Genomic DNA, 24,360 nt, shown 5'->3' with positions numbered 1-24,360 from the left:
CCCTCGCAGAGCCCTGCACTCTGTGCAGTGATTTACATATAAAGGAAACACCTTCATAATACCCTCCCATAGGCCTTCCTCTGTAGTCTTGCAGTAAGCCATTATTCTTTGGCATGCTGCAAGATAGGAATGACACACTTATACCTGTTTTGCAGACTAAAGAGTGATGCATTTGGATCACTCTTCAGAGAGCATTTGACAGGCAGTGAGAAGGAGTTGCATCACCTCCTCATCACCTATTTTAACCACCTAAAAGCTGCAGTACTTCTCTGCAAACATCCACATTGTGCACAATCACAGTGTAGCTCCACTCACTTGTTGTGTCTGGCAGGCAGTAGTACCCACCAAGCACCCACATCAACTCCTATAACTGCTACAAGCGACTCCCATAGTCAGTATTTCAACAGATTTTGTAACAGAAGTGACACTGCGCACTCGTCCACAGTGAGGATACAGTGAGGATACAGTGAGAAAGCATTAAGCGGACATCTTGTTACACCCACAAAGTCTTGCATTTCACACTTATTTTTGACAGTAAACAGAGCTTATATAGTGAATTTCAGTATTTTGAAATGCCGTGTCCGGGTCAGGGGCGCACACACCTGCCGCCAACACACTCCCAATAAGGTGGTCTGGCAGATGCGATGTCCACCAGGAGCTGCTGATCGTTCGGGAGACAGGCAGAATGGCGGTCTGCCTATGTAAACAAGGCGGACCGGCGTTCTGTAAGAGGGCAATGTACTGATCCCTGTGATTCGGCTAAGAACACAGATTTTTACCTTCCCCCAGTCAAAGCAGCTCCCCAACAGTTAGTAAGCCCCTCCCAGAGAACACATTTATCCCTTCGATCAGCCCAAATGTTAACCCCTTCACTGCCAGTGCCATTAGTACAGTGACCGTGTACCGTATATTTTTTTTTAGCACTGATCACTATTAGTGTCACTACTCCCCAAAGTGTGTTAGTTAGGTGTCCGATTTAACCACCGCAATCCCGCTAGAAGTTGCTGATCACCGCCATTAGTAGAAAAAAAATGTATATATCAGTTTGTAGACGCTATAACTTTTGTGCAAACCAATCAATATACGCTTATTGCGATTTTTTTTTTTTTTTACCAAAAATATGTAGCAAAATCCACATTGGCCTAAATTGATGAAGACTTTTTTTACATTTTTTTAATTAAGTATGTCTTATAGCAGAAAGTAAAATATTTAATTTGTTTTCAAAATTGGTCGGTCTTGTTTATTGCGCAAAAAAATAAAAAAAACGCAGAGGTGATCAAATACCATCAAAAGAAAGCTCTATTTGTGGAAAGAAGAAAAAAAATAAAAAAATAAAAATATATATATATATATATATATTTTTTTATTTGGGTACAGCATCGCATGACCACGCAATTATCAGTTAAAGTTGCGCAGTGCCGTAGCGCAAAAAAAAATGACCTGGTCATGGGGGGTAAACCTTTCCGGAGCAGAAGTGGTTAATAAAAGCGAGAGCTGGCAAAGTAAAGGAGGAAAAAAACAAGTATTGCAGGTTAGGTTAATAAAAAGCTCAAATAACCAAAGGTTAAATCCGAAATTCTCTGCAGTTATTTCAATGACCACAAAGTATTTCCTCTGTGCACACTTCAAACATTACTTATGTATTACGCAATCAAAATCTGTGACCAAACTTGTCTTAGCAGGTTTTCAAAAGTGCCTGACAGAGGTACTAAAGAAAGATTTCAATAACAAAGCTAACAAACTAAAAAATGTTATCTTTTTTTTCTTTACCTGACAGAAAGATGAGCAGGTTTGCAGGACTTTTGGAAAACAGAAAATTGTGCACAATACTTAGATTTAAAGCACAGTTCCAAATCTGTTATAAGCTGTGCAAAGCAACAAGGGACTCATTTTAGGGACAAAAATATTTTATTAACATTTCCAATCGTTTACAAATACATCAGAGAACAGATGATTATGTACATTGTGAAGCAATTAGGCTCCGTGTTGCAGGATGGAGGAGAATTACTACCAGCAGTGGGATCAACACAAGGGACACAGCCTACTGAGTGAGTTTTGTCCCTTGTGCTCATCTTTACATTTTCTGCACTATGGTGTCCTTTTATGAAGCAGGGAAATCTATTCACTGCTTCATTCTCCAGCATTCACATAGGAGATCTTTCTCCTCTGTGTGCCAGTTTATAAAGCGGAGTAGATTGCTTCACCCTTGGAGGAGTGAAGCGATCTACAAACGCTTCTAACACTGGAGAACGGCCCCTAATACTGGAATCTTACACATAAATATGACAGGGGGACATGGTTACAGTGTTGGGGGGTCTGAACGAGGCATAAGGAAGTTAATTATCTTCCTCTTTCCTCATCAGATCCCCCCACATTCTCTCTTCACTCCCCGATTCTCCACCTCTGAGTTGGTGAATCGGGGAGTGTGAATTCTGACACAGATCGCCAGTGAAGCGCTGAGATCCCAGCTTCATAAAGTGACCGTTACTGTGTCATTCTATGAGGATTCTCCATGTGTGGAGATAATCGACAGGAGAACAAGTTCAAACACTTCTCTCCCTGATTATCTCTGGTTTATAAACTGGTTATGGGCTGTGATCAGCGGCGATCCTCTGGATCTCCACTGATCACTGCTTCATAAAACTGACACCTTAAGCCAGTTTGATTTGAACCATGTATGGGGCAAGGCGGCATTAGCTCCACATTAGAAATTCCCCTTAAACTCTGACTAGGTTGATGGGGGGGGGGGGGGAGCGATTTTCTTCTTTCGATCCCTGGTTGCAGAAAAGAAAATAGCTCTATTTATGGCCGGCTTTAGAAGAGGGGGAAAGGATAATCTGATCGATCAGTCAACTTGGGTACAACCAGCCCGTTGGATCTTTCATGTGAATATGGTCAGTGGCTATAGCCGCTAGCAATAATCACTGTGTCCCACTGGGAGAAAACAATTTCCCCGCAGGAGGGATTTCCCATCAACACGGCTTTCAAACTGAGGTGCTTTTCAGGGGCTTTAAGCGCTTTCCATTCATTTCAATAGAGAGGGGCATTTTTTTTACCCCCCTCCCAGCGCACTGCCCCAGTGTGAAAGCATTCATTGATTTTAAATAGGTTTTCGTGAGCTCTTCAGGCTCTTTTTTTAGTGTGAAAGCACCTGAAAAGCGCCTCAGCGTGAAAGGGGTTGATTTACTACAACTGGAAATAGCAAAATCTGGTGCAGCTGTGCATGGTAGCCAATCAGCTTATAACTTCAGCTTGTGCAATTAGGCTTGGACAATAAGCCCATGTTCACATAGGCCCGATTTGACATGTCAAATCGCATGCCAAATCGGCAGCTATTGCTGGCAATAGCACCATCCGAATCGGTGCGACGCCCCAATTCCCAAAGTAATTCCTGTACTACTTTTGGCGGCTTTGGGGGTGATTTGAATAGGGAAGAACCCGCACAGATATCTGTCAAATCACCCCCAAAGTCGGACTGCATTGCCGGATTGAAATTGCGCAAGTTCAGCTAAACTTGCACGGTTTCTAAGCCACAGTGTGAACCTGGGCTAAAACCTGGAAACCGAATCGTTTGTGCACAGCTACACCAGATTTCGCACACCCCACTTTAGTAAATCAACCCCTGACTGGAGCGAATCAAGCGATTTTCTCTTTCCTGCAACTGCTCCATCTATGGCCAGCTTCTGACTGAAAGGAGGAACCATCAGCATGTATAAAAGCTACCCAAAGCCTATACTGATTTGACAGATTTTAAAATGAAAGCACAATGCCAATACTGGCCACAAGAAAACTATATTTCAGGAATGGCTTCACTTTGTTAGAGATGGGACTGTGCTGTAGGCAGGGTTATATTAAGACAACACGCAGCCCCTAGGTACACCTAAAATCAGCGGTCTCCAAACTATGGCCCAGAGGTTGGATGTGGCCCTTTGCTTGCTTTTATCTGGCCTTTGTGACATTAATCCCCGGCATTGTTCCTTCCGCCACTGGATGACAATGATGGGGCGCTGGTCCTCTCCCCCCCCCCAATGGACGCCAGCGATGGGGCGCTGGTCCTCTCCCCCCCCCAATGGACGCCAGCGATGGGGCGCTGGTCCTCTCCCCCCCCCCAATGGACGCCAGCGATGGGGCGCTGGTCCTCTCCCCCCCCCCAATGGACGCCAGCGATGGGGCGCTGGTCCTCCCCGACCAATGGACGCCAGCGATGGGGCGCTGGTCCTCCCCGACCAATGGACGCCAGCGATGGGGCGCTGGTCCTCCCCGACCAATGGACGCCAGCGATGGGGCGCTGGTCCTCCCCGACCAATGGACGCCAGCGATGGGGCGCTGGTCCTCCCCGACCAATGGACGCCAGCGATGGGGCGCTGGTCCTCCCCGACCAATGGACGCCAGCGATGGGGCGCTGGTCCTCCCCGACCAATGGACGCCAGCGATGGGGCGCTGGTCCTCCCCGACCAATGGACGCCAGCGATGGGGCGCTGGTCCTCCCCGACCAATGGACGCCAGCGATGGGGCGCTGGTCCTCCCCGACCAATGGACGCCAGCGATGGGGCGCTGGTCCTCCCCGACCAATGGACGCCAGCGATGGGGCGCTGGTCCTCCCCGACCAATGGACGCCAGCGATGGGGCGCTGGTCCTCCCCGACCAATGGACGCCAGCGATGGGGCGCTGGTCCTCCCCGACCAATGGACGCCAGCGATGGGGCGCTGGTCCTCCCCGACCAATGGACGCCAGCGATGGGGCGCTGGTCCTCCCCGACCAATGGACGCCAGCGATGGGGCGCTGGTCCTCCCCGACCAATGGACGCCAGCGATGGGGCGCTGGTCCTCCCCGACCAATGGACGCCAGCGATGGGGCGCTGGTCCCCACCCGACCAATGGACGCCAGCGATGGGGCGCTGGTCCCCCCCGACCAATGGACGCCAGCGATGGGGCGCTGGTCCCCCCCGACCAATGGACGCCAGCGATGGGGCGCTGGACCTCCCCGACCAATGGACGCCAGCGATGGGGCGCTGGACCCCCCGACCAATGGATGCCAGCGATGGGGCGCGGCTCCTCCCCACCACTAGACGCCAGCGATGGGGCGCTGCTCCTCCCCACCACTAGACGCCAGCGATGGGGCGCTGCTCCTCCCCACCACTAGACGCCAGCGATGGGGCGCTGCTCCTCCCCCCCACTGGATGCCAATGGCTTGACAGGAGGGATTCGCCCACATACTTTTCTAAAAGCATATTTGCTTAGGTTAAATTGTGGTCTCAAACGGTTTTAAATCGAAGGTCCATCCCTTGTCAACATATCGGGGTAAAGCCTAGCACATATGGGCTGAATGTCAGGCGGCATCAGTTGGTTCAATGGAAACCAGTTGACATTTGGCCCTTGTGTACGCCAGCTGGTTCGATCAGATTCTGTCGAATGGGCATGACCGGGAAAAAAATAAAAAATGTATGCAGACTGGCTCCTGATAAGCCCTCTTAGCCAATGGCTGAGAGCGCTCACTAGAGCGCTCTGGCGGGGGGAGGGGCCCTGTCAGAACACAATAGCACAGCAGGGAAGATTGCTGTACTAACATCGGATTATTAGTACAGAGGCTTCGAAATTGAGTGGTCAGCTTTTTTTTCGTTCAGTCCACTGGGTTGAACGAAAAAAAATAAAACAAACAGCAATGCGTATAGGGCGCAACATCTATGCAGTAACTAGTATCCATTAAAAAAAAAAAAAAACACACCTATGCAATTACCAGAAGAAAAATACAAGCTTGGCTAAATTACTCAGGTAACACCAATAACTGACTATAATTAGATATGCATGGAGCACCCATTACAAAAACCCATAAGCATAAAATGAGAAGGGGGGGGGCAGTAATGTTGCATTTGGAATGAAGCCAGGACTAGTTTGAGGCACAGGATATATGAACTTCCTCTAAAATCTAATCTGTAAACCTTTCATTCTCTTCTGTGTTCATCATAAACATGACATTGCCAGATGCCAAGTGTGCTACATTTACTGTGTAACAGGTCAAATGCACATTTGTCTGTAGCAGCAGATTGTTGCAGCATTTCTGGGGAACCCAAGTTTCACAAAAAATAAAGGGCCAGTTCATACCAGATCACAGTGCAGGAAAGACACATTCTGTGCAAAAACACACTGTTTGCAGGCACCAAATAGCATGGCACCACAGTACCAAGCAATTTAGTGCAGTGCGTTTTAAAGTAGTGCAAACACTCCTTTTTTTGCCCAGTGTGATTTGCCATTCCCAAATAAATAGGTTGTCAAAATGCATCACACTGAACTTGTGTCTTTCCTGCACTGCACTTGTAGGCAAGCTTGGTGTGAACCTGCCCTAAAAAGGACTACATTAGCCAGTTATTACAGTGGGAATAATAAATTGTAATCCTGGGAACAAAATGGAATATATTGCAGCCTATTAGATTTGATGGCTACCTTTTTTCAGGCTTTTTCCCTCTTTAATTTTCACCTTGTGATCCTAAAAAGAACACTTCCTGTGCTAGTGACAACTCTCACCGACCTTACTATAGCTATGAAGAAGCAACCTCATCACCTTAGACGTCTCTCTTTATATTACATAGAGGGGAGCCGTTTTTTTGTTGTTCACAAATAGAAATCTGGTGAACATGAAGTTACAAGATTTCAAGCATGAACAGAAGGAGGAGACCAGGGCTAACCATAGATCCATAACCTGTGGGCGATGAAAAAACAAGATTTAAATATAAAATAATATTGTGTAGTGTGTATAAATCAGAAGGTAAAAGCCTTCCGGATGCAGAAAATAAATGATGCTATTTTAAGTGTCAAGCGAGTGTTTTTGTCTTAGCGTAATAGATTTTTGCAAAATCCATGTGTGTATACATTCTGTCTAAAATAAATATGTTCACATGAAGCAATATTTATAGAAGTTGACCAAACACAGCCCACATCTTTAAAAACAAGTGACAAAAACTAAATTAGAACTCAATTAAACTTGCCGAACAAATAGGACATTTTAGCTCATTCTGAATTTTTAGAACTACAGCAAAGTGGTGCCAGACAGCATTATAGATTATAGAGCAACTCCTAGTTGAAAAGCTTAAAGTAAAATTAAAAAGGCAAAAACGTTTGCCTTTAGTTTTGCTGTTAGTTGCCTTTAAAACCTAATTTTGGATACAGCAAGGGGAAGTTAGAACTCCTGTCAGCTTTTTTTGCCATGTCCCATTGGGGAGATTTCACTTCCTGTCCATAAACAAAAGTGGAATGAAAAGAAACCCCTGCAAAGTTGGGAATTCATAGTTGTCAGCAGAACAAGTGTCTCCCTTTGAAGACTTCCCCTCTATTCCTGTTCTAGTGACAACCCAAATTTGACAAGTGGTTATACCAGGATGCCTGCAGCTGCATGCCATAACCACGGTATTTTATTATTTAAATTTTTTTTTTTACAGCCGGCAATGCTCTTTCATCTAAAAGAAATCCTAGCACCTGATTAGATTGCTTTGACAGGCAGCGGGAGGGGACCCCCTCCCCCTCTCGCCACCCACCAGCACTTCTCCAGGTTCTTCCGTGAGATCAGGGAGCCCGGTACCTGGCAGTGCCAACGGGTGATCAGAGCTGGCCAGGGGCCTTCTGGTCCCCGTCCATCCCTATGGTCTAGAAGGCAGGCAGAAACATCACTTCCAGTTAGGCAGATCTAAACTGCATTTTTTTTTTTTTTTTGGTAAAGCATGAGATCAAGATTTTTTTCCCCAATGATCTCATACTTTCCAGGGCACAGGAGAGATCTGGGGTCTTCCTCATGAAGAGGACTTGTCATCCCTTATTTCTATCTATACAATGTATACCAAGACTTCATACCCACTGCTGTTTAGTACAAATTCTAACACAATGTTTACTTTCTAAAGAATATAGTAATAAGCCGAAGACAGCAGATATGGGTATAGGAGAGGGTTAACATCCACTTTAAAACAAACTGAATGGTGCTACTAGAATTAATGCTCTTACTCCAAGCTGTGTGCCGATACCCGAAATGCGTGATGAAACTGATGTTTTCATACAAAGGTGTATACATGGGGGGGTTGTGCGCACGTGTGTGGGGGGGGGGGGGGGGGGGGAGGGGGCATATGTGTGGGTGGGTCTGTGGGAAAGAGAGAAGGCTTTAAAAAAAAAAAAATATATGTTTTTTTTTTTAAATAAAAAATGTTAAAACTTAAGCAATTCCAGGCAAAATTTTCATTTACCCATGCATGTGGGGCTGTGCCAGCACTGCACAGGTTGTCCAGGGGCACAAGGAAAAGCTATACTTACCCGATCCTTTGATCTTCTGGAAAACAGAGCTCCCTCATGTCATGTGGTGGACTGTTTCTTCCATCCTCATGTTGAGAACTGGTCTATGGGTGTAATGATGTCAAACAGTCCATGTGTAAGACCACTAGCGTGCAGGAGAGAAGGGGACTGATCAGAGGATCGGGCAGCTGGAAACTGCTTCCATTAAAAAAAAAAAAAAAAACCAAGAGTGGGCTGATAAAATGTAAAAAAACTCCAGGCCGCCAACGTATGACATTTGCTGGTGGCAGCGAATAAACACACCAGGCACAGAAAATAACTGTTTATGCGCCAGGAATATACTCTCTGCTAAGGATTATAATTCCTAAGTATGTGGTGTCAGCCCTGCCTACCCAATATCACCACAATATGTAAGCACGCACAATGTGTATCATTTCAGCCCTGCAGCCATGATGTCCCTCACTGTTCTCTACTGTTGATATTGTCAGCCAGCTTTCTACCAGGTCAATGACTTGTGCACAGGAGTTACCGGTAATTCATCCCGTCACCCACCAGATGCTGGGATAGTTCACTGAACTGCAGATTATTTTTTTTTTGGTGAATAAATCACACATTGCTGGCAGGCAAGACTATGGAGTAGAAACATAGAACTTCCTCAGCAATAAAAATTTGCCAGCCACTAGTGTTTTATAAACTATAAACAGTGTTTATTTCCACTTTAAAGCCCAACTCCAGGTTTAATTAAAATTTAAATAGATCAGTTGGATCAAGCTCGTCCAAACAATTCCATCACTAATACATGCAACCGCTGTATTAATAAAACTCGACTGGTGTACATTATAAGGGGTTCCTTTTTCTTTAGGTCTTAGCAAAAGTTCCTTAGGGGCCTTCTGAACCTCTCTAATGATACCATCGATTTCAGCACTTGCATAACCTCTCTGCAAGCTTTTAAAGGCTGAAATTTTAAAGAATAGGTTTGTGGAGAAAGGTTATGTACATGCTGAAATAGATAGTATCATTAGGGAGGTTTAGAAAGTCTCTAGGAAACTTTTTTTTTTGTCTCTGCAAAAGGGGGGGGGACTAATGATATGTACACCAATGGAGTTTTATTACTAGATTTAGATTCAATGCCCAATAGAAGGATCTAGATATGTAAAAAAAAAAAAAAAAAAAAAAAAAAAAAAACCCACATATACACACACATATACATATATTATATATATTATATATTAGAGGTCGACCGATATGGGTTTTTCTCTGGCCGATGCCGACATTTAGAAATCACGGCAGCCGTTATATGATGCCGATTTTTATGTTAGCCCGATTTTTTTTTTCCTCCCCCCCCCCCCCCCCTTTCATCTCATAAAATCTAAAAATAGCGCCTGTAAAGTGCCTGCAAAACAGCTCCCCTGCAGTCTGTGTGAAAGACAGAGTGCTTTCACATTCAGGCAATGCGCTGGCAGGATGTTAAAAAAAAGACCTGCAAGCAGCACCTTTGGAGTGGTGTATACCGCACCTCCACCACTCCTGCCCATTGATATGAAAGGGCACCACTGCCAATGCATTTTGGCAGTGGTGCTTCACGGGCGCATTTAACCTCTTCCTCGGCCGCTAGCTGGGTTATATGCGCCCCACTAGCAGCCGAATAGCACCGCTAAAATGATGGTAACGCGCCGCTAAAACTAGCAGCGTTTTACCATCAACGCCTGCCCGCTCCAATGTGAAAGCAGCCTTAATAAGTGATACAGAAAATTTCTTACATTTATTAAACAAAACAAACCTCCAGTTTACTTGTATGTATAGCCAAGATAAAAAAAAAAAAAAAAAAGCTATAAAAAAGTGGGCTAACTTTACTGTTTTAGTTTTTTTTTTTAACCACTTGCCGACCGCCGCACGCCGATGTACGTCGGCAGAATGGCACGGGCAGGCATAAGGGCTTACATGTACGTCCTTGCCTGCCCGCCGGTCGGGGGCCCGATCGGGCCCCCGCCCGGTGCCTGCGGCGGTCGGTATTCGTTCGGGAGCGATCCCGGACGAGGGGACGGCCATTCATTCATGGCCACCCCCTCGCGATCGCTCCCGGCGAATGAAAATGTCCGGTGACATCACTTCCTCTCCTGTAATGTAAACACAGGAGAGGAAGTGATGTATTCTCTCCTCCGTGTCGGTAGTTTTCGTTCCGGCACCGAGGAGAGAGGTTCGGTGAGTTGCACCAACACACCCCACATACAGTAGAACATGCCAGGCACACTCACACCCCCCCTTTACCCCCCGATCACCCCCCAATTACCCCTGCCCCCCCAGTCACAGTGACACCAATTGCTTTTTTTTTTTTTTTTGCATTGGTGTCATTTGTGACTGTAGTAACTGTTAGGGCAGTTAGGGTTAGCCCCCTTTAGTTCTAATGTGCCCCCCTAACCCCCCCAATAAAGGTTTAACCCCGTGATCACCCCCCGTCACCAGTGTCACTAAGGCTGGGTTCACATTGCAGCGGTTTATGAGAACGAATGTGATTCGCACCGCACTGCAGTGCAAATCACATCCGATCTCTGTGCGATTCGAGTTCAGCCATACAGATAGTATGGCTGAATTCGTGTCGCACCCGCCGCAAATTCGCACGGGACCCTTTTTTTGGCCCGCAGCAGAATCGGATCGCATGGGTGTTCACACCATGCGATCCGAGTTTGCAGATCGCACTGCGATATGCGAACTGATCTGGGGGTGTCATTAACATTTCACTGACACTCCCAGCAGTTCGGGAGGCATGCGATGCGGGAACCCGCCGCGGATTCATGGCGTTCCCGCATCGCTCCAGTGTGAACCCAGCCTAATAAGCGATAGTTTTTCTGATCGCTGTATTAGTGTCACAGGTGACGCTAGTTAGGCAGGTAGGTATTTAGGTTCGCCGCAGCTTTTTATAGCGCCAGGGACCCCCATATACTACCGCATAAACCCCCCTGATTGCCCCCTAGTTAACCCTTTCACCAGTGATCACCATATAACTGTTACAGGTGACGCTGGTTGGTTAGTTATTTTTTTATAGTTTCAGGGCATCCGCCATTTATTACCTAATAAAGGTTTAACCCCCTGATCACCCGGCGGGTGTCATTTGTGACTGTAATAACTGTTAGGGCAGTTAGGGTTAGCCCCCTTTAGTTCTAAGGTACCCCCCCAACCCCCCCAATAAAGGTTTAACCCCGTGATCACCCCCCGTCGCCAGTGTCACTAAGGCTGGGTTCACATTGCAGCGGTTTATGAGAACGGATGTGATTCGCACCGCACTGCAGTGCAAATCACATCCGATCTCTGTGTGATTCGAGTTCAGCCATACAGATAGTATGGCTGAATTCGTGACGCACCCGCCGCAAACTCGCACAGGACCCTTTTTTTGGTCCGCAGCAGAATCGGATCGCATGGGTGTTCACACCATGCGATCCGAGTTTGCAGATCGCACTGCGATATGCGAACTGATCTGGGGGTGTCATTAACATTTCACTGACACTCCCAGCAGTTCGCATAGGGCAGTGTGAACTGCCGCCGGGAGGCATGCGATGCGGGAACCCGCCGCGGATTCGTGGCGTTCCCGCATCGCTCCAGTGTGAACCCAGCCTAATAAGCGATAGTTTTTCTGATCGCTGTATTAGTGTCACAGGTGACGCTAGTTAGGCAGCTAGGTATTTAGGTTCGCCGCAGCTTTTTATAGCGCCAGGGACCCCCATATACTACCGCATAAAGCCCCCTGATTGCCCCCTAGTTAACCCTTTCACCAGTGATCACCATATAACTGTTACAGGTGACGCTGGTTGGTTAGTTATTTTTTTTATAGTTTCAGGGCACCCGCCATTTATTACCTAGTCTCACTAGTGTACCCCTAAATTTAGGGGTGTCTACTTTCCAAAATGGGGTCATTTGGGGGGGGTTTGTGCCATCTTGGCATTTTATGGCCTTCAAAACTGTAACGCCCTTAGAAAGCCTGAAGGCGGTGCTTGGTTTTCGGGGCCCCGTACGCGGCTAGGCTCCCAAAAAGTCCCACATATGTGGTATCCCCGTACTCAGGAGAAGCAGCAGAATTTATTTTGGGGTGTCATTTCACATATGCCCATGGCATGCGTGAGCAATATATCATTTAGTGACAACTTTGTGAAAAAAAAAAAAGTTTGTAATTTTCCCGCAACTTGTGGCAAAATATAAAATATTCCATGGACTCAACATGCCTCTCAGCAAATAGCTTGGGGTGTCTACTTTCTAAAATGGGGTCATTTGTGGGGGTTTTGTGCCATCTTGGCATTTTATGGCCTTCAAAACTGTAATAGGTAGTGAGGAGTGAAGTCAAATATTTACGCCCTTAGAAAACCTGAAGGCGGTTCTTGGCTTTCGGGGCCCCGTACGCGGCTAGGCTCCCAAAAAGTCCCACATATGTGGTATCCCCGTACTCAGGAGAAGCAGCAGAATTTATTTTGGGGTGTCATTTCACATATGCCCATAGCATGTGTGAGCAATATATCATTTAGTGACAACTTTGTGTAAAAAAAAAAAAAAAAAAATTTTTTTTTGTCATTATTCAATCGCTTGAGGCAAAAAAATAAAATATTCAATGGGCTCAACATGCCACTTATCAATTTCCTTTTTTTCCAAAAAAGTTGCGTTTGAAAGACCTCTGCGCAAATGCCACGTGACATAAAATATTGCAACAACCACTATTTTATTCCCTAGGATCTCTGCAAAAAAAATATATATAATTTTTGGGGGTTCCAAGTGATTTTCTGGCAGAAAATACAGGATTTTTACTTGTAAGCACCAAGTGTCAGAAAAGATTTACTCTTTAAATGGTTAAACTGAGAACTCTACACACAGAGCTTAGTTCATTCAAAAGTGTAAACATTGTATCTCTTTACTCTTTTCTTGGCAGACTGCCCAGAGAGGAGAAAAGTCGCTTCACTGAAGACTCAGGCAACTTGCATTGGACTTCTATTACAGAAGTCATTTGTAAGTCACGCTGTAGTTATAATCGGTCTTTTTATCAGCACAATCGTCTGACGATTAATTAAAAAACGGCAAAATATCGGCCGACCTCTAATATATATATATATATATATATATATATATATATATATATATATATATATATATATATATATATATATATATATATATATAAAATTGAAGTATCAGGATTTAGGCCCATTAACACCCAGAACACCAAAATGTATTTATAGAAAAGCTCCCGGTTTTGGAAGTGCATAATGTGATGGATCCACCTAACAGGAAATGAAACTTCCTAGATTCCGTTTCTTTTTTGCAGGTGGAAGATGTACAGACTGCAAGGCGAAAAGGTTAAAATGTGAAAAGAAGGAAATCCTTTTCTTCCACACAGACAGGCAAGGTATATGTGATTAAGGATTTTGTTTCCTGCAATACTATGCATGTAGGTCTGTTGCCTTAGAAAGCTCATGCAGCCTTCAACATAAAAGCAAAACAAAAATACTTTTGAATAAATGGATCTCAGAGCACAATATTGAAATTGGTTGGAAGAACCATAGTGCACATTATAGGGAGGTACACAACAATCCTAGCCGTCTTCAATGTTGGTGTATAGAGACAGTTAGGCCCCATTGGAGAGGTGTCAATAGGGCTAGACCCATTTCACAATAAAACTAAATGAATCTATATATTGGAAAGGTAAGAATGTAGACACTGTTTTATTAGTGACAGTTAAGCCACACATAGCAATATATCGTAGGTGCTATTGGAACCTGGGTCAGTGCAGTGAGGGGGGATTGGGTTAATAATGCAAGTTCCAGGAGTTTATAGCTCTGTTTCAAACCATCCATGCAGGAATAGGGATCGATGATATAATCCTTGCGGGAGCAGCACTTGGCATCCTCTTGACAAAATCCACACAGGACAAAACACATAAGAGTGGAGCCTACTTGCTGTGAGCCTTGCTAACATTGAGAGTCCAGAGGCACAGAGCAGCCATGGGTGCATGTCTGTTAATGTATATTGCCTGTTTTAGACTATGAAGTGTCTCTGGGATTGCATTAAGAACCAAGCCTGTATTTTAGGATGAATACAATTATTTGGGGATTTGAGTAGGATTTGTTTATGTCTAAAAGACTGTGGGGACTGAATTACATGATTTCATTCTTTCTATAGTCCAATCCATCCATGTGGGGTCTTTTTGGGGCTGTGAAGGAAACAGAATGCGGAGGTTTGCTGTGGCTTCAGATGCTGTGTTGGCAGATCCAATTTGAACCTGTCTGTTCACTATAGAGCTGCATGATTCTGGCTAAAATGAGAATCACAATTTTTTTGCTTAGAAGATAGATCATGATTCTCTCGGCGTAACATCAGCTTTCACATTAAAACAAAAAAAAAAAAAAAATTGGGCCAGCTTTACGGTTTCATTTTTATTTTTTATTCATTGAAGTGTATTTTTTCCCAACAAATTGCATTTGAAAGACTGCTGGGCAAATACAGTGTGACATAAAATATTGGAGCAATTACCATTTTATTCCCTAGGGTCTCTGCTAAAATTATATATATTTTTTTTTTTGGGGGGGGGGGGGATCCAAGTAATTTTCGAGCAAAAAAATATTGATTTTAACTTAAGTGTCAGAAAAAGATTTAGACTTTAAGTGGTTAAACATCCTGCATTTACAGGTTTTTGAAACTAGGCAGACAGCTTGGATTATTTATTTACATAGAAGTTCTAGCCCTTTGATCTAAGAAGGAAGCCTTAGTTACAATGTTGCAATTTAAAAACTTGCCAGACTGCCTGGATGCTTTCTTTTGACAGCTGAATGAGCAGATAGTCTCTCCACTTGTTTATATGAAAGAATCAGAGAGATTGGGGGAGGGGGGGGGGGTGGATGAATAGAGATCACAATATTGTACAGCTTTAGTTCAATTACTAAAACTTTTGACCACAAAAAAGGTAGCATGGGACTTTGTGTTCTCATTCATGAACACTTGTTAAACACAAAAAGGGAACATTTTTTGTAGCACAGTTTTAAATTATATATTTTTTTTAAAACCCCTAACTGCAGGCTCTCCCACTGCTTTGTGTACCAAGTTAGGATCCTGCTGAAGTCATCTGCACCTGCCCCTAGGCTCAGTCCTGAGAACAGAAAGCGCATCTCTGTGTTGTGGGATGGATACAAATCAATGCAATAACTGCGAATAATGCATTTTCTAGCTGAAGTAACATGTCTGAAAACCATAGCATGTAAACAGTGTAGACCACGAAGGATGGCCTAATGTACCAATAGGTAGCCAAGGAGATTGGGAAGAGTGACCACTGCCGCTGTAGTCCCCTATCATAATAAAAAAAGTATGTACGGGCACTGGGCAGTGTGGCGTTTAAGGTCTTGCTGCCACAAGTTTACTTTAAGCCAGACCATTGTTTTACCGTTATATTTAGTTAAAATGAAGATTAGGAATATGTTTGAAGCACAAAGACTTGAATACTGTGATGTTGAGACCAACAGCATCAGGCCTCATCACTAGCTTCTGCTGACTGTCCACTACAGCCGTGTATTGCATGTCACTATTATAGGTAGAATACACCTTTCTTTCTCAGAAAAGAACAGATAAAAGTATGGAATAAAATACATTTCTGTCTCCCATATAGGGGGCTGCCAAACTGAACTGGGGTCTCGCATAACACTGCATTACAGGCGGCATCAAAACTTAGCCATGCCATGAGACAGAGGCCCATCACATTTTGCTTAAAATTAAAGATCAGCAAAATCTGGCACTTTTAACGAAAGGTAGACATTAAGCAGTTTCCAGACCTGGATGCTAGACGTGTTTGTGTGAATGTCTTTGCGTGCCTTTTCTGTTTAGAATTCCAAATCTCAAAGATTACAAAAATCTCTGGCAAAATGCCTGGCACTAGAATCTTCCCCAGGACATTCCTTACTGAACACAAAAGCTGTCTTTCCACTTTACAGCATTACAGGTGCTTATAGTAAAATGGCCTGCTAGGAATAATTAAACAAGCAAAAAAAAAAAAAAAGAGGGGATTTGCAAGGGAAAAAAAAAAACCAAAACGCTACCATACAAAAAATTATGAAAACATTGTAATTTGTTTTTTCAGTAGGAGGGTTAGGACCCGTTTCGGGTTTATACTGGTGAATATGTCACGGCTGCAGAGATTATTCCCTCACTCCCTGTCCTATTGGCCACTTTCTCAGACAAGAAGTGAGGGATGCTTAAAGCGTTAGTAATTCCAGGACCTCACATTCACTATATCTGGTCTCCCACAGTACACTGAGCATGGAAATCCAATTATATTAGTAAACAAACTGTTAAAAAAACATTTTCTCAGCAGTATATAGCAGTCTTGTGACTTCTACGTGTGTCTGACCGAGCACTGGTTAAAGCTTGCAGGAGTCTTCATTCTCATCTGACTGTCCTATGAGGCTGCACGACTCCTGACCCTCTGTCTAGACAGTGCTGATTGGCCCTGTGCCGATCACATTGCACCCCTCCTAGCAATACACACCAAAATGAGCTTGTGCAGAGTGTCCCCAAGGCTCTGTATTAACAGGAGATGGATTGGGGAGAGTGAAAGGAGGGGAGGATCAGAGAAGACAGGAGCAAACCACCTTTTTACACAAGTGAGTAACCCCATAGGTTCCACAGTGAGTAAGTATAACAAGCATGCTTCACTGCATAATACAGACTGATTTTACTGTTGTGGGTTTAGTAACACTTTAAAATCCTGCCAGCAGATATTGCTCTGCAAGAGGGTTAAGATTAGCATCAGCAGCTGAATGGCAGGTAAGTATTAATACAATTTAAGGAATGAACAAATACAAATTATTTTCCAAGTGAAACCGCTCCCATATTGCGCATTTCTATTTAGTATATAGTAATTCACCTGGAGTTCAGCTTATACGTACAGTGAACCTTTACATAAAATGGACAATTTAGCATATGGTGTTTTTAAAAGCTTTAAAACAAGAACCACCAGTAACTGTTTTATTCTATTGGTGCAATATTTCCTAAACTGTATTCCTGAGTGCTTTCCTCTGCACAAAACAACACAATTATAATTTAGCGTATTGACCATCGTGTAAACATCTAGTCCAGAACAGGGTCAATACCTGTATCTTTGACCAGGGGGTAGTAGTCCATTCCTAAATTGATTCCCCCCCCCCCCCCCCCATATAAATGGTCTTTTATTTATCTGCTCTGTGCAATACCATGGCACAGGGCAGTTAAGTACAGATCGATTTTTTTTTCCAGTTTACATTTACAAATCACTTTAAAAAGGTAATGTTTAGTTCCCCCCCCCCCCCCCCCCCCTCGCCCGGACCTCCTCTTCTGTGTCTGTCCCCAAAGCAAACCATTTTGTATGGAGGTAGACTTGCACACTTGCTCCTGAGCCAGGCTGTGTGTCCATAGCTACACAGCAAGATAATTATATCATAATATAAGATCTATAATCTCTCTCTCTCTCTCTCTATATATTCACACACACTGCGGCTGCTTTAAGAGCCATAGCAGGTGCATGCGCCCTCTGTGCGTGGCTGGTGGGTACGATCCCCGCCACCCATCGCGACTGCGGGCGTGAGTGCAGGAGTGCAGGAATGGGGATTTGTGTGCGTAAAACACACAAATCCCAGTACTGCAGTACTGTTGGGGGGGGGGCGGGAACAGATTGTGTGTTCCTACTAAGTAGGAACAGCGATCTGTCTTCTCTCCCAGTCAATCCCAATTCCCTCACAGTTAGAAACACACCTAGGGAACACACTTAACCCCCTTGATCGCCCCCCTAGTGTTTTGCCCCCTTCCCTGCCAGTGACATTTATACAGTAATCAGTGGCTATTTTAGCTCTGATCGCTGTATAAATGTCAATGGTCCCCAAGTGTCAAAAGTGTCAAAAGTGTCCAATTTGTCCTCTGCAATATCGCAGTTCCGATAAAAATCTCGCCATTACAAGAAAAAAAAACAAACAAAAAACCTAAAATCTCTCTCCTATATCGTAGACGCTAAGAACTTTTGCGAAAACCACTCAATATATGCTTATTGCTATTTTTTTACCAAAATTATGTGACTACATATCGACCTAGTGAGGAAAAATGTTTTGTTTTTTTAATTGGGATATTGTAAAAAATAGTGTTTTTTCAAAAAGGTGCTCTTTTGTTTATAGCACAAAAAATTAAAAAAAAAAAAAAAAAAAAAAAAAAAAAAAAAGCAGAGGTGACCAAATACCACCAAAGAATGCTCTACTTGTGAGGGGGGGGCGACAACATAAATTGTGTTTGGTTACAACGTCGAATGACTGCGAAATTTTCAGTTAAAATCGTCACAGCGCCGTATCAAAAAAAATGGCCCGGTCAGGAAGGGGGGTTAATTTTTTTTTTTTTTTACCTTAAAGCAGACTTTTATTCATTTTTTTTTTTCAACTTTCCATCTATTAAATGTTCTGCCCTTGTTTTAACTTTGAATAGTAAAACATTTTTTTTCTGCTAGTTAATACCTTATAGAGCCCACTTCCTGTTTCTCGTCTGGTAAAAAGCCTAGGCTCATGACATCATGCACAGTTCACTCTCTCGTGAGTTTGCCAGGAGGGGGGGGAGGGGAGAGAGTCATAAGAGGGCCAATGAGAGTTACAGAGCTGGATCTGTGCGCGTGTGTATATCCAGGAAGTGAACAGGTAGCAGCTTCAGCTGCCCACGGTTAAAATTGTTGCAGACTCTGCAGAGAGAGCTTTCTGCAGCATATTTGGCAAGTACAGAACCACAGTATATATAAAATATGCAAAGTGGTTGGAGGAAAGCTTTAGAATGGCAAAGATGTTTTTATTACAAATGTGAGCAGACTGCAGTTCCTCTTTATTAATGCATTAAAGTGTTCTAAAGCCTTAAAGCGGAGTTCCGTCCACATTTTTTTTAACTGGATCCTAGCATAATGCATTATTAACCACTTGTCGACCAGCGCATGCCGATTTACGTCGGCAGAATGGCACTGGTAGGCAGAAGGGAGTACAGGCACGTCCCCTTTAAGAAGGCGGTGTTGCAAACACACCACGGTCTCCGTGAGCGCGGGTCCCACAGACTATGTCCGCCGGGTGCCCGTGATTGTGTCACGGAGAGGAAGAACGGGGAGATGCTTTTGTAAACATAGCATTTCCCCATTGTGCCTAGTGACAGGACAGTGATCACAGCTCTCGGTCATTGAGAGCAGTGATCACTGTCCTGTGTGTGAAGCCTAGCACCCTCACAGTTAGAATCACTCCCTAGGACACACTTAACCCCCTAGTGGTTAACCCCTTCACTGCCAGTGTCATTATACAGTAATCAATGCATTTTTATAGCACTGATTGCTGTATAAATTGTAATGGTCCCATAATGTCGATGTCCCAATAAAAATCGTAGATTGTCGCAACTACTAATAAAAAATAAAAAATTGTAAGAAAAATGCCATAAAACTATGCCCTATTTGTAGATGCTATAAGTTTTGTAATGAAAACCAATCAATATATGCTTATTGCGATTTATTTTTTTGCCATACTGGCCTAAACTGAGGAAAAAAACGTTTTTATATTAGATTTTGGGATACTTATTATAGCAAAAAGTAAAAAAAATTGCTTTTTTTCCCCAAAATTTTCGCTTTGTTAATAGAGCAAAAAATAAAAACTGCAGAGGATCAATACCACCAAAAGAAAGCAATATTTGTGGGAAAAAAAAAAGACGTAAATTTTGTTTGGGTACAGTGCCACACGACCGCGCAATTGTCAGTTAAAGCGACGCAGTGCCAAATCGCAAAAAGTGCTCTGGTCATTGAGCAGCCAAATCATCCAGTCTGAAGTGGTTAAATAAAAAAAAAAAAAAAAAAAACACGATTATACAAGGTTAAAAAGTGGAAGTTGCTAAAATATAAATTACTCACAAGTTTGTCCCTCCTGTTGTGGCCGTGTCCATCATGATTGTTGGCATGTGAAGCCCAATCAATAACACTTCCTGGATAAGCGTTGGAGAGGTGCATGCTGGCAACAAAGGGCTTTCTTCCTTTTTAAAAATGGCGATGTAATCCGCCTTAAATTGCGTCATTTCCCGTCAGGAAATAACATCATTTTGGATCACAGTACTGCTCACAGACTCCTGGGAAATGTGCCATCATAGGCAAGGGAGAAAGTGACGAGGAGCTTTGAGGACCAGGAAGTGGTAGATTAGGAGGACTACACAACAACAGGGTTTCTGGTTAGTATAAAAAAAAAAAAATTGTCCAAATGTTTCTTTATTAGGCGTCTGATTATTGGGGGGGGGGGGGGGGATTTCAGGGTGGAACTTCGTTTAAAGGTTTTTCACTTTAATGCATTCTATGCATTAGGGTAAAAAACCTTCTGTGCTGCAAAATCCCCCCAACCCTGCCCTTATACTTACCTGAGCCCAGATCCAGCTAAGTGCCAGCTCTCGCCACTGTCTCCCTCCTCCCTAGGCAGATTGCCAGCGGCTCCCCACTGATGTCAAACAATTGCTGTGCTGAGCAACTGGGGGGCTGGGTCGAGCCATCTTTGTGTCAATAGCGGCAGTCAGTGCACCTCGGGAGCAAGCACGCACGAGTGCCCCCGTGAAAAGCGGCTTTCTATGGGAGCACATTTCCGAAAGAGCCTGGAGCATCGGTGGTGTGGGGGGAACCAGATGAAGAGGATCGGAGCTGCTCTGTGCAAAACCGGGTATAACATATTTGTCATTTCAATACAAAAATAAAATAAAATGAAGCCTTAATATCACTTTAACCACTTCCCGCCCGCGCTATAGCCAAAAGACGGCTACAGGACAGACGTTACCTGCCGGGAGGGCGTCCCTGGACATCGTCCTATTCACACTGCCCTATGCGGACTGCTGGGAGTGTCAGTGAAATGTTAATGACACCCCCAGATCAGTTCGCATATCGCAGTGCGATCTGCAAACTCGGACAGGAATCGGATCGCATGGTGTGAAGACCCATGCAATGCGATTCTGCTGCGGACCAAAAAAAGGGTCCCGTGCAAGTTTGCGGCGGGTGCGATGCAAATTCAGCCATACTATCTGTATGGCTGAACTCGCATCGCACAGAGATCGGATGTGATTTGCACTGCAGTGCGAATCACATCCGGTTCTCGCTGCCGCAGCGGTGTGAACCCAGCCTTAAGGAGGTTTTTTCTTGAGGCTGTTCGAGGCAGGTTAGCAGGTTAAACTGCTTCTAAATAATTAGCAGTAATTGATTGCGTGCGATACACCTGTGAGGCTACACCCTGTAGTGTTGAATATAAAACTATGTGGTTAGTAATGGATTGTTTAGAAAGATTGTTAAAATCCATGCAATGTTCATTGATCAGAGGGGATTTTTTTTTTCTCAGCAAAAGTGGAGTTACTCTTTAAGGCCAAGATCAGGCAGACAATTAGAACAGCAATTTTCTTAATTGGAATAGTCATGCAGCAGGATATTTCAGACCGGCCTAAGGAGACTGAAACATGCCAATACATGCTGCACTAGCATGTGCCTTTATTAAGAAGATAGCTATTTACAGGGAACCAGCAATGACTAGGATGGGCAATTCATTTTAACATGTCATTTCTTTACATCAAATCAACACTAAAATATTCTGCAGGATTTCCAATTAAAAAGATTCACAATTATCCCGTTACCTCTATGGATGCCTTTGGTCCTCTGGAGCTAAAGACAGGGGTACAACCTTACAAGTAATAACAATACATGTGAGCACATAACCTATTGAATTTCAGTAAATAAAATAACTGCACAGGTGCCTAATCACGGTTCTATTTGACTGCTTGCATCCAATTTAGCACAGATCTCCCCATGGATTTAGATACTGACCCACGGATACACGTGCCCATTCTGCAAGCACCAGGGCAGGGTTACCTTTGATATTAGTTTGTGCATCAGGAGATAAAATACTTTACCTATGAGGAGGGAAAAAATCAAAAAAAGAGAAAAAACAAACAAAACAAACAAAAAACAAAACAAAAACATATTCCAGGTAACAGATTAGATCATGAGGTCTACTGTGCAAAGTTATAGTGTCCAACTACACTGCTCAGCAACCACAAGATGTATCAGAAGGAAGCAAAAGTGGTACATGCACCTAGGCTCGGAACACACTAGTAAGGGCAATGCGGCCCATGTTTTCTCGGACATGGCAGCCCATTCATTTGGAAGGGCTGCTATGTAATGTGTAACTCAATCGAGCTTCAGGCTAAGATATGTGGGGGTGCCATTCAGAGCTCCCCAAGGAGCAGTGAGATTTGCTTGGGGGTGGGTTGCAGGTGCAACTGGAAAGCACAGTGCGGGCAGGTGTGCGCCTAGCCTATGTGCACTAGAAGATTAAGGCCTCGTGCACACTGGGTATTTATCGCTTGTGAATGGGCAGCTTGCATATCTGGAAAGGTACCATCAAAAGATAAATCTAGGTTTTAAAGTACCATTCTACTCCTTCCAGATAACTTTATTCATTATTCAGCAGGACAATGCTAAACTGCGTACTGCACTTACAACAGCATGGCTTTGTAGTAAAAGAGTCCAGGTGCTTAAAGCAATCGTATACCCCGCTTTGTGATTTTCACCCCAAGGTAAGCAAGCCTATAATAAGGCTTACATGTAGGTAAACTGAATATCTCTTCAATGTACACCGTTTAGGAGATATTCACCCTGCATGCACCTGCTGACGTCAGCAGCGCATGCACTCTGAAGATCCGGAAGTATCAGGCCTTAACTTTAGGGCTTCTTGCACCTAATGACGTACCTGTACGTTTTTTTCATGTAATATAGTGTGGGCATGCGTGCGCCACCGCAGGAGCGCCACCCATGGCATGGAGGAGCCAATGCACCACCATGGAGCCAACCGCAATTGCTGAACTATGTAAACAAGGCAGATCACTGTTCTGACAGGGAACATGATGGAGACCTGCTGTTCCTAGTGATTAGAAACAGCAATCTGTGTTGTTCCTGTCAGCACATCCCACACAGTAAGAGCATCAACAGGAACACATTTAACCCTTTGATCACCGGTGTTAACCCCTTCCCTGCCAGTGTAATTTATAGAGTAATCAGTGCTTTTTTTTTTTTTAGGCACTGATCACTGTATTTGTGTATTTCCCCAAAAAGTGTCACTTAGAATCAGATTTGTCCGCTGCAATATAAGCATATTGGGATTTTGGTTTACCAAAAATATATAGAATACATATTGTCCTAAATTGAAGATTTTTTTTTTTTTACATTTTTTTTGGAGATATGTATTATAGCAAAAAATAAAAAATAAGTTTTTTTCCCAAAATTGACGGTATTTTTTGTTTATAGCACAAAAAAAAAAAAAAACACGCAGAGTTAATCAAATATCACCAAAAGAAAGCTCTATTTGTGGGAAGAAAGGACATTCATTTTATTTGGGTACAATGTCGCACACCCGCACAGTTGTCAGGAAAAGTACCGCAGTTGCGTATCGAAAAAAAATGGACTGGTTAAGGGCCTGAATCCTTCCGGGGGGTGAAGCGGCTAAAAATTTTATATATTTTTTTATTGTGAATAAAATAGATGTTTAGGAGATGTGAAAAAAAAATAAATAAAAAAAATCAAGATTTGGCTTTAAATACAAGTCCTCAAAGCTGAAATAAAACAAAATAGACATTTAAAAAATGTATTTCAGAACAAAAATACTCACGTTGGTCTCGCTGTCTTCTTCACACATGGATTCTTCCACAAACTGATGTCCATTCTATAAAGGTACGAGAGAAATATTTAGCATAACTGAGCATAAATACACAACATTAAAACAAGCATTTTGAAAGCAACATGAAGGTACAGAGAGAATAATCATACAAATAAAGCTTTAAATAATTTAATCGGAAGGACATATTTAACATTCTTAGTCAAAAACGAAGTGGGACATGATCTAAATGTAAATACACAAATGCAGCTTATAATAAGGCAAATAAAGGGGTCAATTGAGAATTTTAATATACATCTTATTGTCAATGGGACTTAAAGCAGTAGTTAATTCTCCAATTCCCCCATCAACACATCTAATGTGGATGCGAGAATCCTCCTCGCTGAACTATTGTATTCTGGCAGCTG

The 24,360-nt window shown here is 43.5% G+C and overlaps 1 protein-coding gene across 1 annotated transcript in view; it reads right to left on the bottom strand.

The window, feature by feature from the left end:
- The window catches only part of RPS6KA3 (ribosomal protein S6 kinase A3), a 216,778-nt gene that overhangs the window by 158,124 nt on the left and 34,294 nt on the right, over positions 1 to 24,360 (bottom strand). Inside the window, exon 2 of the mRNA XM_077480720.1 lies at positions 23,948 to 24,001. Coding sequence (XP_077336846.1) covers positions 23,948 to 24,001 — 54 coding nt within the window. The remainder of the gene's footprint in view (positions 1 to 23,947; positions 24,002 to 24,360) is intronic.

The sequence above is a fragment of the Lithobates pipiens genome, unplaced genomic scaffold, assembly GCF_037356315.1.
Source record: "Lithobates pipiens isolate NorthernLeopardFrog02 unplaced genomic scaffold, aLitPip1_a1.2 Scaffold_16, whole genome shotgun sequence".
Taxonomy (NCBI): Eukaryota; Metazoa; Chordata; class Amphibia; order Anura; family Ranidae; genus Lithobates; species Lithobates pipiens.
Note: the sequence above shows the minus strand (reverse complement) of the source record. Positions and strands in the feature narration are given on the sequence as shown.